Source organism: Nomascus leucogenys, unplaced genomic scaffold (genome assembly GCF_006542625.1).
Source record: "Nomascus leucogenys isolate Asia unplaced genomic scaffold, Asia_NLE_v1 Super-Scaffold_3068, whole genome shotgun sequence".
Lineage (NCBI taxonomy): Eukaryota > Metazoa > Chordata > Mammalia > Primates > Hylobatidae > Nomascus > Nomascus leucogenys.
The window spans coordinates 114,944-132,681 of record NW_022095790.1 but is presented as its reverse complement, the minus strand read 5'-3'; the positions used below and the strand labels follow the sequence as shown (position 1 = coordinate 132,681).

Sequence of the window (17,738 nt, the reverse complement as noted above, 5' to 3'; positions counted from 1 at the left end):
CCATTGCTGCAGGTACCTGGCATTTGTTTACCTGTTTATTATTTCTCTTCCCTAAATAGAATTTAAGGTTCACAAGGGCAGCACCTTGTCTGGCTCGTTCACTTCTGGATCCCCAGCACCTAGCACCAGTGCACACAGTACATGCTCAATAAGTATTTAGATGAGTGAAAGAATAAATGAATATAATGGAAATTATTTTACCTTCTTTGAAATGTATAACTGAAGGCTGGGTGTGGTAGCTCAGCCTGTAATCCCAGCACTTTGAGAGGCCAAGGTGGGAGGATTGCTTGAGCCCAGTACTTCGAGACCAGCCTTGGCACATGGCAAAGCCCCAACTCTACAAAAAATACAAAAAAAAAAAAAATAGCTGGATGTCGTTGTCTCAGCTACTTTGGGAGGCTGAGGCAGGAGAATCACTTGAACCTCGGAGGTAGAGGCTGCAGTGAGTCATGATTGCAACTGCACTGTAGCCTGGGCAACAGAGAAAGATCCTGTTCCCCACCCCGCTCCCCCCTCCAAGAAAAGGATTGCATAATTGTACAATAAAAATCTTCATGGCTTTCACTTGCTTGTAAAATCAGGGTGATTTTTCTCACCCATCATCATCGTTATGCAGGGGTTTCATTCCATATCTTGGGCATTGAGTGCCATTAAATTATTGTGGCCTGTGAAGAATCACTTATTTATCCTTGCTTTGGGGCAGTTTGTCTTCAGAACCAAACTTTAGATTTTATTTAGAGTGTTTCTCTACTGACTTAACACCATAACTGGTTATGTTTTTTATATTTAAGAAGCACTCTCGTTCCATCCAGAGTTAACATTATCTTTAAAGGTTTTGTTATTCAAAATGAATGTTGGTTTAATATTTGTATCAAGTTTTATCAAATCAGTATTCACAATTTATAAAAAGAAAATCAGGTTTTAAAAATGTTAAGTCAAATGCAAGATTTAAACTTAAATTGCAAATAAAACCTGTAGAGCATATAATGTATCTAGTTTTTTACTTCTGAGATAGGATTCCAGGAAAGACCTACAGTTTCTGATATTATCCTACTTTTTTTTTTTTTTGAAATGGAGTTTTGCTCTTGTTGCCCAGGCTGGAGTGCAGTGGTGCAATCTCGGCTCGGCTCACTGCAACCTCTGCCTCCTGGGTTCAAGCGATTCTTCTGCCTTAGCCTCCCAAGTAGCTGGGATTACAGGCGCACGCCACCATGCCCAGTTAATTATTTGTATTTTCAGTAGAGACAGGGGTTTCACCATGTTGGCGAGCCTGGTCTCGAACTCTTGACCTCGTGATTTGCTCACCTTGGCCTCCCAAAGTGCTGGGAATACAGGCGTGAGCCACCATGCCTGGCCCTATATTTAAAAAATACATTCCCAGTATATTTCTTAATACATATCCTGGTGAAATTTGTGAAGAAACAACTTTTCAATCTATATTCTTTGAGTGAATAAATAGCACCCCTTACATCTATGGCTTTCAACTGGGGGCAGTTGTGTCCCAGCGGACGTTTGGTAATGGCTGTGACTGCGTTTTTGGTAATCACACGTGGGGTGGAGGAGTACTGGCAGCATCTAGTAGGTGGAGCCCCAGGGTACTGTTAGTTATGTAATGCACAGAACACCCCACAGCACAAAGAATTATGTAGCCCAAAATGTCAGTGGTCCACTGTTAAGAGACCCTGGCTTAAGCATAGAGAAGTCTCCTTCTGCAAATACTAATGCCATTGGAAAACGAATACTTTGCCCTACCTTCTGGAGAAGAGAATATATAGAAATTGGCAACTGAGAGATTCAGATGGGTATACTGGCACTTTTAGATATGTTCATTTTAGATGATTATTTCTAAGGAGAAATCTAGTGACTGGCCTCCCTCTCTTTGGGGCAAATCACTGTCTCAACACAGGACATTTAAGACATTTGACAACTTAGTTGATTTTAGAATTGGATAATATTCTCAAATAATTATACATTTTTTAAAATAGGGAAATTCAAATCTAGGGTTACTGGTTTTCCTTATTTTACAGATGGGGTGGAGGATTTGGTCTTTTGGGTTCCATTTTTGGAAAGGATGGTGTATTAAACCAGCCCAACAGTGTCTTTGGACTTATATTTTATATACTACAGTTATTACTTGGTAAGTATTTATCAATACAAAAATAAGTTTGTTATATTCCGTTTAGTACTTTGTGTCTTTGCCCTGAAGTGTCTTGATGTTAAATAAAAGCATGTGTTATTTATAGAACCACTAGCGTGTACGATATTTTTGTGTTGTGAAAACTTGATTCACTGAGATTTTTATTATATTAATGTTGAATTTATGTCAATTGCTGTTTAATCATGGAGAGCAGTATCTCATGATGTCCAGAAAAACCAGTCCCATTCCAGGAAATTATCACTCCCATCTTCCCTATAAATGTTTTTCCTTATTTTATAGACTCTGTAGCCTTGAAAAATATCACATATTAAGGGGACATTAACAAGAAACCATATTCATAATCCCATCACCTTTATATCCACTAATTCTATAGTCTTCTGCTTTAAAAAATAATTTTGGGGCTGGGCGTGGTGGCTCACGCCTGTAATCCCAGCACTTTCAGAGGCCAAGGTGGGCAGATCACCTGAGGCTGGGAGTCGAGACCAGCCTGGCCAACATGGTGAAAATCTGTATCTACTAAAAATACAAAATTAGCCGAGTGTGGTGGCAAACGCCTATAATCCCAGCTACTTCGGAGGCTGAGGCCAGAGAATCGCTTGAACGAAGGAGATGGAGGTTTTAGTGAGCTGAGATCGCACCATTGCACTCCAGCCTAGGCAACAAGAGCAAAACTCCATCTCAAAAAAAAAAATAATAATAATAATGATAATGATAATTCTGGGCCAGGTGCGGTGGCTCACGCCTGTAATCCTAACACTTTGGGAGGCCAAGAAGGGCAGATCACTTGAGTCCAGGAGTTCAAGACAAACCTGGGCAACATGGCGAGACTCTGTCTCTACAAAAAATACAAAAATTAGCCGGGTGTGGGGGCACACACCTGTAGTCCCTGCTACTTGAAAGGCTGAGGTGAGAGAATCACTTGAGCCCAAAAGATGGAGGTTGCAGGGAGCCAAGATCACACCACTGCACTCCAGCCTGGGGGACAGAGCAAGACCCTGCCTCAAAAACTAATAATTTAATGTGAACTGTGTTTCAACATAGTGTTGTTTATCCAGTTATTGTTAACATCTAGGTTTCACACCTTTTACTTTTTTTTTTTTTTTTTTTTTTAAGACGGAGTCTCACATTGTTGCCCAGGCTGGAGTGCAGTGGCATGATCTTGGCTCACTGCAAGCTCTGCCTCCCGGGTTCATGCCATTCTCCTGCCTCAGCCTCCTGAGTAGCTGGGACTATGGGCACCCGACACCACACCCGGCTAATTTTTTGTGTTTTTAGTAGAGGTGGGGTCTCACCGTCTTAGCCAGAATGGCCTCAATCTCCTGACCAGTGATCCGCCCACCTCGGCCTCCCAAAGTGCTGGGATTACAGGCATGAGCCACTGCGCGGGGCCCACACCTTTTACTTCTAAATAACGCTGCAGTGATCAACTTTGTTTAAAGACCTCCTGCTCCTTCCTTCTTTGAATTATCTCCACAAAATAAATTTCCAGGCATAGGATCAAAAAACACAGACATTTTCAATTTTAATCGGTGTTACCAAGTTGCTTTTCTCTCAGTTCTTTGGTTTCCCTGAAGCTCCAGCAGTCATTTTTAAAAAGTGTTTTGTAAAATGTCTCTTTTTAAAAATTGTAATGATAATCTTAACCTGGAAAAATTGCTAATAGCTACACATTAGTACCTATTACATCAAATTTTAGTCTTTTTCCTTTTATTGCCCATTTAGTTATTGGAACCCTGACAGTAGTATGTTTTTGTATGTGTTACAAACATTTTACGCAGTCTTTATCCTTTTTTGTTAGTGTTATGAATTTGTATTGTATTAAGTTTTTACACTTTTAGAGTTAAATCCATTGTTGCCTTTGCATTTTATTTTTCTCCTTTTTTAAAGATCTTGTTGCATACCAATGCCTTTGTATTTTAATTGTTTAATTCCATTATCCGTCAGCTCTTCTGATTTGGTTAATTAAAAATACATGTAACTCTTCTATCTGAAACTGATTTGTTATAAGGCAAATTGTAAATCTAAATCATTCTCAGTAGTTCTGTCGAATTTGCCCAGTTCCATATCTATGTGTTTATCTTGCAGAAGTACAAAGACAGGTGCACACGGATATTCATAGCAGTACAGTGTAAAATAGCAAACAAACAAACAAAAAAGAGGTAGCTTAGAATTAGGTAATGGTTGAATACATTAGAAAATACTATGAAATGGCTAGGTGCAGTGGCTCACGCCTATAATCCCAGCACTTCGGGAGGCTGAGGCAGGCAGATCACGAGGTCAGGAGATCGAGACCATCCTGGCTAACATGGTGAAACCCCATTTCTACTGAAAAATAAAAAATAAAAATTAGCCAGGCGTGGTGGCAGGTGCCTGTAATCCCAGCTACTGGAGAGGTTGAGGCAGAAGAATGGCGTAAACCAAGGAGGCAGAGCTTGCAGTGAGCCAAGATCATCCCACCGCACTCCAGCCTGGGCAAGAGAGAGAGAGAGACTCCATCTCAAAAAAAAAAAAAAAAAAAACAGAAAGAAAGAAAAGCCTTTGACTAGATTAACTTTTGAAGATAGAGGTGCTACAGCCAAATTTCTGTTTATAACATTAATTTAATGCCATGCTGTATACATATTTTAAATCATATGTATCATATGTGTTTTTTTATTCGCATTTTTTGACTTGCGTTTAGATGCTTCATGTGCCTTTTAATGTTGGTATCTTCATCGGAAGCACATCTGAACTAACCTAACAGTTTCCAGAGCACGGCATCTGTACTCCCTTCTAAGCTGTTTGAGATACAGCATTTTTAACTTAATTTTTTCTTTTTTTTTTTTTAGCATTTCCCATCAGTTTTTAAAAGCCATTTACAAAGTGTTATTCTACTACCACTTTTAAATACATCAAGCACTTCCAAATATCTAGAAAGACTAGATATTTCATATAACTTGTCCACCACATACACAGCACAGTTAATTTTTTCATAGGTAGTCCATTCACATGGTTCAAAAGTTTTAAAAATGGACCGGGCTCAATGGCTCATGCCTATAAGCCCAGCATTTTGGGAGGCCAAGACAGGCGGATCACGAGGTCAGTAGTTGGAGACCATCCTGGCCAACATGGTGAAACCTCATCTTTACTAAAAATATAAAAACCAGCCAGGGGTGGTGTTGCACACCTGTAATCGCAGCTACTCAGGAGGCTGAGGCAGGAGAATTGTTGAACCTGGGAGGCAGAGGTTGCAGTGAGCTGACATCATGCCATTGCACTCTAGCCTGGGTGACAGAGTGAGACTCCATCTGGAAAAAATATATATATATAAAATGTTACACAAAGAAAAATCTGTCTCTTTAATTGACTTCTTTAAACCTGTTCCCACCTGTTATTTTGTTCCTGTTTCTGTTATCCTTATCCATGAGTCACTGGGTAGGAGGGTAGTTTAACATGCTCTGCCTTCTCTGTCCTTGAAAATAAATGCACATATTCTCCATACTATTGCAAATAGGAAATTAAAAACAATACATGCGAAGATAGAGTCCAGAATTCAGGTGCCTTTTTTATCCTTTTTTAATTTTTGTTGTTGTTGTTGAGATGGAGTCTCGCTCTGTCGCCCAGGCTGGAGTGCAGTGGCGCAATCTCGGCCCACTGCAACCTCCACCTCCTGGGTTCAAGCAATTCTCGTGCTTCAGCCTGCCTTGTAGCTGAGGTTACAAGTGTACAATACCATGCCCGACTAATGGTTTTTGTTTTTGTTTTAGTTTTTGTTTTTTTGGTATTTTTTAGTAGAGACGGGATTTCACCATGTTGGCCAGGCTGGTCTCAAACTCCTGACCTCAAATGATCTGCCTGCCTCAGCCACCAAAAGTGCTAGGATTACAGGCATGAGCCACCGCGCCTGGCTTCAGATGCCTTTTTGTATTGATAGCCTGGATTTAGCACACATGTCCACCATTTTTCTTGATCAGATTTGACCCACATGCAGCCAACGGGCAAAATGTGGTTTCCCTTATCCACCAGGGTGAGCCCTTCCTGAAATGTTTATCAAGAGTTTCTTTTTCTCTCTTCAGCAGCTTGTTGGTGTAGTCACGTCTTATTGTGGATTTTGAATCAATTTGATCTAAACATGGAAAAGAAAATTTTACTTTCTGCAGATGGGGAGGCTGTAGTGAAAGTCCAGAGAAGGTTCTCACCAAATGTGTGCAGCTCAGAAGAAAAAGACTCCTCATGTCCCTTTATTCATTTGGTGTCTTGGGGCTGTTGATGTTACAAGTCAGCTTCATTGCTTAATGTAATTTTGAGATTGCATGTTTTCTTTGTGTGCGTATTTTCAACTAGGCTAGTTTGTGAAATTAGTAATATTTCACCAGAAAGATTGAGAAATCAAAAACATTGCAGCTATAAAACTGGCATTTGGCCGGGCATGGTGGCCCATGCCTGTAATCTCAGCGCTTTGGGAGGCTGAGGCAGGAGGATCACCTGAGGTTAGGAGTTGGAGACCAACCTGGCCAACATGGTGAAATCCCGTTGCTACTAAAAATACAAAAATTAGCCAGGCATGGTGGCACGTGCCTGTAATCCTGGCTACCTGGGAGGCTGAGGCAGGAGGATTGCTTAAACTCAGGAGGTGGAGGTTGCATGAGTCAAGATTGTGCCACTGCACTCCAGCCTGGGCGATAGAGTGAGACTCCATCTCAAAAACCCCAAAACCTGGCATTTGATCTGCAGAGTCAACCTGTGTAATTTTAACAAAACAGACCAGTATTTCTGTTCTCATTTTCAGAGTTGGCAGGAAGACCATATTCAAACACTGCAGCAAGTCACACAGTGTTAGTCTTGTCACTCAGAAAGCCTCTCTCCAGCACCAAGGCCTGACTGAGCCCGCATCTCTTCTCTTACAGGCATGACAGCAAGCGCTGTGGCGGCTTTGATCCTCATGACGTCCTCCATCATGTCGGTCGTGGGGTCCCTGTACCTGGCCTACATTCTGTACTTTGTGCTGAAGGAGTTCTGCATCATCTGCATCGTCACGTACGTGCTGAACTTCCTTCTTCTCATTATCAACTACAAACGACTAGTTTACTTGAACGAGGCCTGGAAGCGGCAGCTGCAGCCCAAGCAGGACTGACGCCCGACAGACTCTGCCCTGACAGAGTCTTTCCATTCAGTTTATTTTGCCGCAGGTTTTTATTTTTTATTATTATTATTATTATTATTATTATTCACAACAGACACTTTCCCTAAGAATCTCAAACTGATTTTTTAAAATCCTGTAAATTAGAAGGGGCCCTCGCTATTTTCTGTGTCAGTCTTCATTTTAAATATTGATACAAAAAGGACAAGCTGAGCCAATCAAAGACAAGCTTTAACTTTACTTTGAAGATGTTTCTGAAATGACAAAATGTAGCCCTAGCCCCCTGCCCTCAATTGTAACGTGAGCAACCATTGCTAGTAATTCTTTAATGTGTATAAATTCAATTTCAGGTATAACAAATGTGATAATAACATGAAAATATTCTAGAATAGATACTGTATTAAATATTGCCATGTTTACAATATGTAATGTTTTTAGCCGATGGATTTAAACATGTAGATTCCACTAGAATCCATTCATGTGATATTTGTAAATAAAGGTAGAAATATTAGATCCATTTCTGCAGAACTTACTGTACAGTGTAGTTGGAGTGTAGCACTGAAGAACTGTCAGCTCAGCATTGACTGAGGAGATAGTGAAAACAGCCTATACACAGCATCTTGTGAAAAGTACTGGCAACCGTGGGTGCAGCAAATAATAGGGTGAAAAAAATAATAATAGGGTGGTCGGTTCCCTTTCATCTCCCTCTTCTCAAAGGAAGTCATTGAATTGGAACGTTCAAGTCCGGTTTGTGTTCAGTCATAAAACTGGGCCAATTGTTAACCTTACAGAATGAGTCATGCGGCCAGACCTTCAAGTCCAAGGCCTTCAGGACACTAAGGATGGGAAAATGGGTATTTTTCCTTTTTTTCTTTGAGATGGAGTCTCACTCTGTCACCCAGGCTGGAGTGCAGTGGCGCAATCTTGGCTCACTGCAAGCTCTGCCTCCTGGGTTCACGCCATTCTCCTGTGTCGGCCTCCCAAGTAGCTGGGACTACAGGGGCCCACCACTGCACCCGGCTAATTTTTTGTATTTTTAGTAGAGACAGGGTCTCATCGTGTTAGTCAGGATGGTCTCGATCTCCTGACCTCGTGATCCACCTGCCTAGGCCTCCCAAAGTGCTTGATTTACAGGCTTGAGCCACCGCGCCTGGCCGAAAATGGGTATTTTTATTTGGAGAAAAGCTGGAAATATAAACATTTTTCTTTTTTTTTGAGGCGGAGTCTCGCTCTGTCGCCCAGGCTGGAGTGCAATGGTGCTATCTCGGCTCACTGCAAGCTCCGCCTCCTGGGTTCACACCATTCTCCTGCCTCAGCCTCCCAAGTAGCTGGGACTATAGGCACCTGCCACCGTGCCCAGCTAATTTTTTTTGTATTTTTAGTAGAGACGGGGTTTCATCGTGTTAGCCAGGATGGTCTCGATCTCATGACCTTGTGATCCACCCACCTCCGCCTCCCAGAGTGCTGGGATTACAGGCAGAAGCCACTGTGCCCGGCCAAATATGGCATTTTTAGGTAAAGTTTCTTCCACCAGTTGAATTTTCATGCAGATATTTTTCCTTAACGTTGGTGCCAGTCACTCAAACAGTATTATGATGGAAAAGACCAGTCCAAGCCCCATCGCTCCAGAGTGGGAGCCAGTGTTCTTGCTAATTGTTTCTTTCTGCAAATACTGGATTTGTAACCTTCAGGGCTGACATGCTGCGCAGTTTGCTTCATCGGGAGAATAGCAACAGGTAGACACATCTCAAGGCTAAATCTGGTTGTGTCGCCACTGCTTTCATAATGACACACATGCAGTTAAGAATTTTGGAAGGGGATTCAAGTAAACCCAAATGAAATGGTGACAGGACGTTTGTATGGTTAACATCTGATATCAGAATGTTAAAAGTGCCTTCTGTCTTAAATCTCAAGCCAAATATTCTGTGTGTTGACCTTGGGCAGAAGAAGTGTCCTTCCCTCCTTTCTTCACCATCAGGTAGAAAACCTGCACTCTGCAGAAGGGTCCTGTGTGATCATTTAATCTTCTGGTTGAGAAGCAGCAGTAATGTTTTTGCTTCCAACCAGATTAATCATTTTATGTTAAAAATAGTCAATGAGACCAGTATCTCTTGAGTACTTTATTTGCCTTCTCTTTGAAGGGAGGGGACAGGCTCTGCTCTGTAAACTCAAATGTGTAGAGTCAGCAACAATTCCGTAGCTTCCAACTGACTCAGAATTAATGCAATGCAGGTCTTCTGGCCCGAGGCACGTATCAAGTCCAAATTGTAATGAACTTTTCACCAGTTTCATCCAGTTTCTTAAAAGAAAGCTTAACTCAAGATTTCATCAAGACTTGTGTTTTCCCATGAATGTGAATCTTTCAATGGCTGTTGGAGTATGTATGTACTGTTCTTGTATTCTGAAGTAGTTAAAGAACTCTAGAAAGCACTGATTGGCCATCTGGTGTCTATGGAGAAAGAAGTCCTCAAGTTTGAGCGCTGTACAGTGAGGCCATCTTGTAGCAGCGCATCCAGCTCTACCAAGGCAGTCCTCTGGTTCTTTTTTCTAAGCTCCAGTGGAAATGGCCTAATGGTTAAAACTGTGGTATACATAACATCGGTTGTGCTAAACAAGTTCCTTGTGTCCCAATATCTAATGGTTTTTCATCCTATTTTGTATCAACAGAGTATAGTTAAAGCTTGTCTTGATGTTGCATTCTTGCAAATGTCTTCAACTCTTACCTGAGAAAACATGGGAAAATGGTCAGCCAGACCCTTCCAGTTTTTCCTTTGCTTTTCTAAGCCTCGGGGAAACCACTGTTTCAGTTGTATAAAAATTTTTGCCACATTCCTATGGCCCAGTCGAATTAATACCCTTTTTCTCACTGAGAGGAACACGTACAGTCTGTCATAACAGCATTGTAATGCCAGTATCTCAGTAAGTAACAGAACCCTGGCGGTTGTTAATTGGGTGTTTTTTGCCCTGGAGAATTCAGATTCCCTTCTATACCTTCTATTCTGCCCAGAAGAGGGGGGAATCACCAGTGTTATAAAATTAGAAGATTGTTTTGCCTGTTTTAGACTGAATATTTGAACACTGCAGCATTACTAGCCACCAGTGTTAAAGGACAGATGAGGGGAAACATTTGTTTTTAGCAGTAATTCCATGCTTCATCTTTTTTAAGTAATTTGTTCCAAATGAAGCCATTTATTGACTTGATGTTCACAAATATCATTTGAAGAAATAAGAGGAATTGGGGTTAGATGATAAATTCTAGGGAATCTAGGTGATTTGGAGGATTTCATTTGGTTTTGCATTACAGCTAGTTGCTCTCAGTAAAGGTAAATTTCCGGTGAAATAACTCAGGTTTAACTAGCTGTGTGCCGAGAATCACTGTTCCTTCAGACATGTGTCCTCTCCTTAAATTCATTACTTTCAAATGATGTTCAAAGCATTGACTATTTTCATTCAAAGAGACTACATTCAAAGAGGACCAAGACTAAAATGAAATTAAAACTATTTGCTGGCTGGGCATAGTGGTTCACACCTGTAATCCCAACACTTTGGGAGGCCAAGGCGGGCGGATCACCTGAGGTCAGAAGTTCGAGACCAGCCTGACCAACATAGTGGAACCCTCTCTCTACTAAAAATACAAAAATTAGCTGGGCATGGTGGCAGGCACCTGTAATGCGAGCTACTCCGGAGGCTGAGGCAGGAGAATTGCTTGAACCCCGTAGGTGGAGGTTGCAGTGAGTCCCAATTGCACCATTGCACTCCAGCCTGGGAAAGGAGTGAAACACTGTTTCAAAAAAAAAAAAAAAAAAAAAAAAAAAAAAAAAAAAAACTATTTGTTGAAGTTTTTCATTTAGTTTTTGAAAAGACTGCAAAAGTAGAGAGTTATCTTCAGCAATTACTTCGTAACAGATTGGTACCAAGAGTGGCAGGAGATCTTCTCTTGAAAATCATTATTAGACAGATGCCAACAAGGAGACCCACGGTGATTTCTGGTAACCTATTTGGGGAGACAGACCTAATGACCTATTATGCAATCTCTGTCCTCAGGTCTTTTCCTCCAACACACAAGCATTGGTGAAACATTTCAGACCCCTCGGGCAGCACTTATGGTTTCTAATTGTGAGAACTACCCTTCCATCAAACAAAAGGGGCAAGGGTGGGATCCCCAGCTACTTGGTTAAATATTTTTTACTACAAATTTGCCTAGAAAAGGTAAAATGTTTTGTTATAAAACTGTATTAGGCATGGCCTAAGTATTAGGTGTATGATCTGTGTAGTATGTTCCATCAGAAATATTTCTTACTAGTGCTTTAAGCTTCAGAGTAAACATTCATTTAAAATGGAGTTCACTGTGCAGGTTTCCCCTTTAATTTAGATAGAAATACTCTTTATCAGAGATTTAAGGCACCGTTTTGCTAACCGGTAAATAAAACCAAATGTAAATATGTAAGAATGTTTATTTGTTGCACATAACTTTTTTGGTATAAAATAAATGTAGAAGTTACCTGTGGAAGTTGTCCTCCCATTATTCTTAAACTGCAGGGTTGCATTCCAAAAGAGCTGAAACGAAGTCTTTTTAGACTCAGTAGGAGCCTTATATTCTTGAAGTCAATACTGTAACCTCATTTCTAAGGTATGCAGGGTTGATTCTTTTTCCCTTAAATCATATGTAACTTGCAGAAGATTCAGAGTCCTCAGACCTCTAGTTCTTGGAATTCCTGTGGGTTTACGGTGTATGTGATTGTCAAGAATTAATGACAAAATAATGTCACTGCCCACAGTTCTGTGAACACTCAGAATGTATTAATGAGCTGTTTTTCCGTAGTTTTACTTTTGCTTACCGTGAGTACTCCATGTATAATTCTCTAAAAAGGTAGCATCAGCAAGAAAGATGAATCCATTGGAAATACAGCTGAGCCATACTTCACGGAATAGAACAAGTGTGTTCTGTGCTGGAGCTTAAGACCTGTGGAAAGGGACTGCCCCCATTGGGTGCAATGGTTCACGCCTGTAATCCCAGCACTTTGGGAGGTGGAGGCAGGCAGATCACTTGAGGTCAGGAGTTCAAGACCAGCCTGGCCAATATGGTGAAACCCCATCTCTACTAAAAATACAAAAAAATTAGCCAGGATTGTGGTGTGTGCCTGTAATCCCAGCTATTTAGGAGGCTGAGGCAGGAGAATTGCTTCAACCCAGGAGAAGGAGGTTGCAGTGAGCCATGATCACGCCACTGCACTCCAGCCTGGGCAACAGAGGAAGACTCCATGTCAAAAAAAAAAAAAAGAAAGGAAGAAATGACTGCTCCTAATTTGTAAACCATTTAAATGTGTCTATTAAATTTAATTTTTCTTAATGTTTGTCAACTAAGTTTTATTCATTATACTTTGACATACTGGAACACAAAAGTTGATTCCTTTGAAAAACTAAAGAGAAGTTGATAACAAAAAATATATAGAAGCCCTAGATTCTTAATTGGAACTGACTACACTCTGATTTTTAAAAAATGGACTGACGATGCGTAATAAAACCACGTGAAATTATCTTTATTCTTTCCTTCATGCAGCTTGCACAGGAAAGCTAAAAAGGGGGATCTGTGTGGAGACATGGGCTCAACCACAAGAGAGGCAAAAATCAAGTTGTATAGCAAGAACCATATTGGAGGACAAGGCATGGTGGCTCACACCTGTAATCCCAGCACTTGGGGAGGCTGAGGCGAGCGGATCACCTGAGGTCAGGAGTTCAAGACCAGGCTGATCAACATGGCAAAATCCCATCTCTACTAAAAATATTTTTAAAAAAATTAGCTGGGCATGGTGGCAGGTGCCTATAGTTCCAACTACTTGGGAGGCTGAGGCAGGAGAATTGCTTGAACCCCAGAGGCAGAGGTTGCAGTGAGCCGAGATTGTGCCACTGCACTCTAGCCTGGGTGATGGAGCAAGATTGTCTCAAGAAAACAAAACAAAACAAAAAACACAAAAAAGACTCTATTGGTTCATTGTGTTCCAACTGACTGGACACCAAAAGGAATATTTTTCCAAAGCACATACTTCAAATCAGAATTGAAGCACCATCCTTGCCTTACTGGAGCCTAGGAAGAGAGGGAGGACAGATTCCTTAAGGAAAGACTGTGCTCTGGGAGGGGGCAGGTGGCGTCATTTTGGGGTGTAAAGACATGGAATGCTGATTCGTAGGCAGAGTTGTTTAAGGAGGTCTTGTCACATTCAGCGGCATCCGCTATGATAAAGCCAATGGGCTTTTATACTCATCTGTCCATTTCTGTCAAGACCCTATGGCTGAGGTCAGAACAATGTTCTGGGAGAACCAGTTACCTCTAACCTTCCAATTCAGACACTGCCAGCTTAACTATGTGGAAACTGGCACACAGACCCTGTTGTTAAGTGCTGCAGCAATGACAGCGTTTCTATGAATTTGTTGGTACATGTGGGACTTTAGCTCATCTGAGGAGTCGAACAGCAGCTGTGAGAGTCTTCTACTCACTCCCTGTCGAGGCTGGCCTGGTTTGCTACACAAACACGGTGGCCCTAGGACCATGGGGCCATTCCTGCAGACACCCTCTGGAACCAGCTGCTCTGAACGTGGTGGGGGTGTTGGAGCAGCAGTTTCTCAAAAGTCCACACATAGTTAAGGCTCTGAAAACAGCGCGACGCACAGAAATGATTTCAGATGCTTTTCAGTAGCCACTTTCATGCCAACTCTTTATTTCCATAGTAGGAAATCTTTTATTTCCACCTTTAGTGTTCCCCGCTAGCACAGATGACCACAGAACCCAGACCAGAAACGTTCTGGTCTGTCGTGAACAGTCCAGGAGGCACTTGTTCTGCTGCTGTGGAAGTTGCCCTGACTCGGGGAGGAAGGGACACGCAGGTGGTGTCAGTCTTGCTCAAGTAAACGGGCTGTTTCCCAAACATTGTAACTTGGCTACTGAGTGGGGATACCTGGTTTCATTGGCAATCTTCCAGTATCTCTCTCGCAAAAGGAACGCTGCACCTTTTGGTTGTCCCTGCCGAGTGAAGATCCCCCTTTTATTCCCCAGCCCTCTCGGCAGCGCTAAAAAAAAAAAAAAAAAAAAAAAAAAGAAGACACAAAGCGATTCAGATGACTTCTGATGGGTCAAGTTAGAACCAGTCTGGAGCCAAAGTGGGCACTAAATAAAAATGTCTTTTCCATTCTTTTTTCTTTTTGAGATGATCTCACTGTTACCCAGGCTGGAATACGGTGACACAATCATAGCTCGCTTCAGCCTCAACCTCCTGGGATCATGCGATCCTCTTGCCTCAGCCTCTCAAGCACCACCATGCCTGGTAATTTTTTTTTTTTTTAATTTTTTAGTAAGGACAAGATCTCATTATGTTGCCCAGGTTGGTCTCAAACTAATGGGCTCAAGTAATCTGTCCTCCTCAGCCTCCCCAAAGTTCTGGGATTATAAGCAAGAGCCAATGTGCTCAGCCAAATGTCCTCTTATAGTTTCAGGATGCTTGTTCTGAAGTGACAATTTATGGTTTGAAATATTTAAATACCACTGCTCTGCCCAAACACCCAGGTTCCCTGGTGTGTTAATTTCTAGTTTTCTAGTCTGTTAGGGAAAAAACCCAAAATGGTGGCCAGGTGTGGTGGCTAACGCCTATAATCCCAGTGCTTTGGGAGGCTGAGGCTGGTGGATCACCTGAGGTCAGGAGTTCAAGACCAGCCTGGACAACATGGTGAATCCCCATCTCTACTAAAAATACTAAAACTGGGCTGGGTGCGGTGGCTCACGCCTGTAATCTCAGCACTTTGGGAGGCTGAGGCAGGCTGATCACAAGGTCAGGAGATCAAGACCAGCCTGGCTAACATGGTGAAACCCCGTCTCTACGAAAAATACAAAAAATTAGCTGGGCATGCTGGCGGGCGCCTGTAGTCCCAGCTACTCAGGAGACTGAGGCAGGAGAACGGCATGAACCTGGGAGGCGGAGGTTGCAGTGAGCTGAGATCGTGCCACTGCACTCCAGCCTGGGCGACAGAGTGAGACTCTGTCTCAAAAAAAAAAAAAAAAAATACAAAAACTGGCTGGGCGCGGTGGCTCATGCCCGTAATCCCAGCACATTGGGAGGCTGAGGTGAGGCAGGTGGATCACAAGGTCAGGAGTTCGAGACCAGCTTGGACAATATGGTGAAACTCGTCTCTACTAAAAATATAAAATTAGCCAGGCATGGTGGCAGGCGCCTGTAGTCCCAGCTACTCAGGAGGCTGAGGCAGGAGAATTGCTTAAACCCAGGAGGCAGAGGTTGCAGCGAACTGAGATCGTGCCACTGCACTCCAGCCTGGGTGACAGAGTGAGACTCTGTTTCAAAAACAAAAAAAAGTACCAAAAATTTATCTTTTACTTGCAAAATAAGGTTTACATGCTGGGTACACAGCTGTCTGGTAACTGGGTAGGCAGAGAGTTGGGGGGTATCTGGGACAGTTACCCTTGAAAAGGCTTGGGCCTTTAGAAGAGATAGTGCCTAGTGGGAGCCAGGGTCCTGACCAGCCACAGGTGCCTATGTGGGACCTACTTGTGGAGCTCAAAATCCTCTGGGGCCAATGTCCAGCTTGGCAGCACCCACCACCAGTGGTCATTCGCCCCAAGCTGAGGCTGGTGGGGAGCACAGCCTCCTGTCAGGGCTGGGCTCTCAGGACATTCTCCATCCCTGGTGAGACCACCACTAAATGGAAATGTTAAATGGAAAGGAGGCCTTCCCCACCAAAAAAGGTTTGAGACTGTTTCTTCCATAAGTGAACACAGACACTGCCAAGTACTTCATCAAATGCAGACCTTACAACAATCCACAAGGAGGTGGCATTATCCCCACTGGACTGGCTTATGAAAAGCTTAGGCGACTTGCCCAACATGATGCAACTCATTTCCTTTTTCTTAAGACAGAGTATTTTAGCTGGCTGTGCGGTGGCTCACGCCTGTAATCCCAGCACTTTGGGAGGCCAAGGCGGGAGGATCACCTCAGGTCGGGAATTTGAGACCAGCCTGACCAACATGGAGAGACCCAGTCTCTATTAAAAATACCAAATTAGCTGGGCATGGTAGCACGTGCCTGTAATCCCAACTACTTGGGAGGCTGAGGCAGAATTGCTTGAACCCGGGAGGCAGTGATTGCTGTGAGCTAAGATACTGCTGCAGCACTCCAGCCTGGGCAACAAGAGCAAAACTCCATCTCAAAAAAAAAAAAGGATCACATTCTATCGCACAGGCTGGAGTACAGTGGTGTGATCTCAGCTCATTGCAACCTCTGTCTCCCAGGTTCAACCAATTCTCATGCCTCAGCCTCCCAGTTGGCTGGCATTACAGGCATACGCCACCATGCCTGGCTAATTTTTGTATTTTTAGTAGAGACAGGGTTTTGCTATGTTGGCCAGGCTGGTCTCAAACTCCTGACCTCAGGTGATCTGCCCATCTTGGCCTCTCAAAAGTGCTGGGATTACAGGCGTGAGCCACTGCACCTGACCTGCAGCTCATTTCTCTCATTTTTCTTTTTTTTCTTTTTTTTTTTTGAGATTGAGTCTCACTCTGTCACCCAGGCTGGAGTGCAGTGGCGTGATCTCGGCTCACTGCAAGCTCTGCCTCCCAGGTTCACACCATTCTCCTGTCTCAGCCTCCCAAGTAGCTGGGACTACAGGCGCCCACCACCACGCCTGGCTAATTTTTTGTATTTTAAGTAGAGACGGGGTTTCACCATGTTAGCCAGGATGGTCTCGATCTCCTGACCTCGTGATCTGCCCACCTTGGCCTCCCAAAGTGCTGGGATTACAGGCATGAGCCACCATGCCTGGCCATCATTTCTTATCACATAAAACCTCACGCCTCTCCACAAAACTGCCATCAGGGATGTCCCCAGAAATCATTTATCACAGGTGTCACACAGAGGAGAGCTTCCCATTCTCCTTGTCCCTTTACCTCTGCCTTCTCACCTCATCTTGTTCATTCATCCATTTTCCATTCTCATTTTTAGACTTTAACCTTTGAAAGGCCTGTCTTCCCCTATAAGTAATGTATTGTAATTCCGCCATCACCATATCCTTCTCCAACCCACCAAACTGCTATCCTGAGTTTATGGTAAGTCCACAAACTAAGAAGAAACGGGACACATTCATTGCGAACTTGGCAGCCCCTCATCCTTCCCCACGTGCGAACACAGATCTTACTCTCTTTGAAGATCAATATTTTTTTAAAGACAAGTCTCACTCTGTTGTCCAGGCTCTCATGCAGTGGTGCAATCATAGCTCACTGCAGCCTCCAACCCCTGTGCTCAGGTTATCCGCCTGCCTCAGCCTCCCAAGCAGCTGGGACTACAGGCACACACCACCACACCTAGCTAATCTGTTTATTTCTTGTAGAGATGGGGTCTTGCTATGCTGAACAGGCTGGTCTTGAACTCCTGGCCTCAAGCGATCCTCCCACCTTGGCTTCCC

General features: G+C 43.0%; 1 protein-coding gene and 1 pseudogene across 1 annotated transcript; one reads left to right on the top strand and one right to left on the bottom strand.

Moving 5' to 3' along the window:
- Positions 1-1,103: 1,103 nt before the first annotated feature.
- On the top strand, positions 1,104-7,327 carry LOC100601157 (vitamin K epoxide reductase complex subunit 1-like protein 1; the record flags this gene model as incomplete). Its single annotated transcript, XM_003282541.4, has 3 exons — positions 1,104-1,126; positions 2,028-2,137; positions 7,045-7,327. Coding segments are annotated over 3 exons (360 nt in total), but the record flags the coding sequence as incomplete, so codon positions are not given.
- Positions 7,328-9,989: 2,662 nt separating this feature from the next.
- Positions 9,990-17,738, bottom strand: part of LOC115833708 — a 53,076-nt pseudogene continuing 45,327 nt past the window's right edge.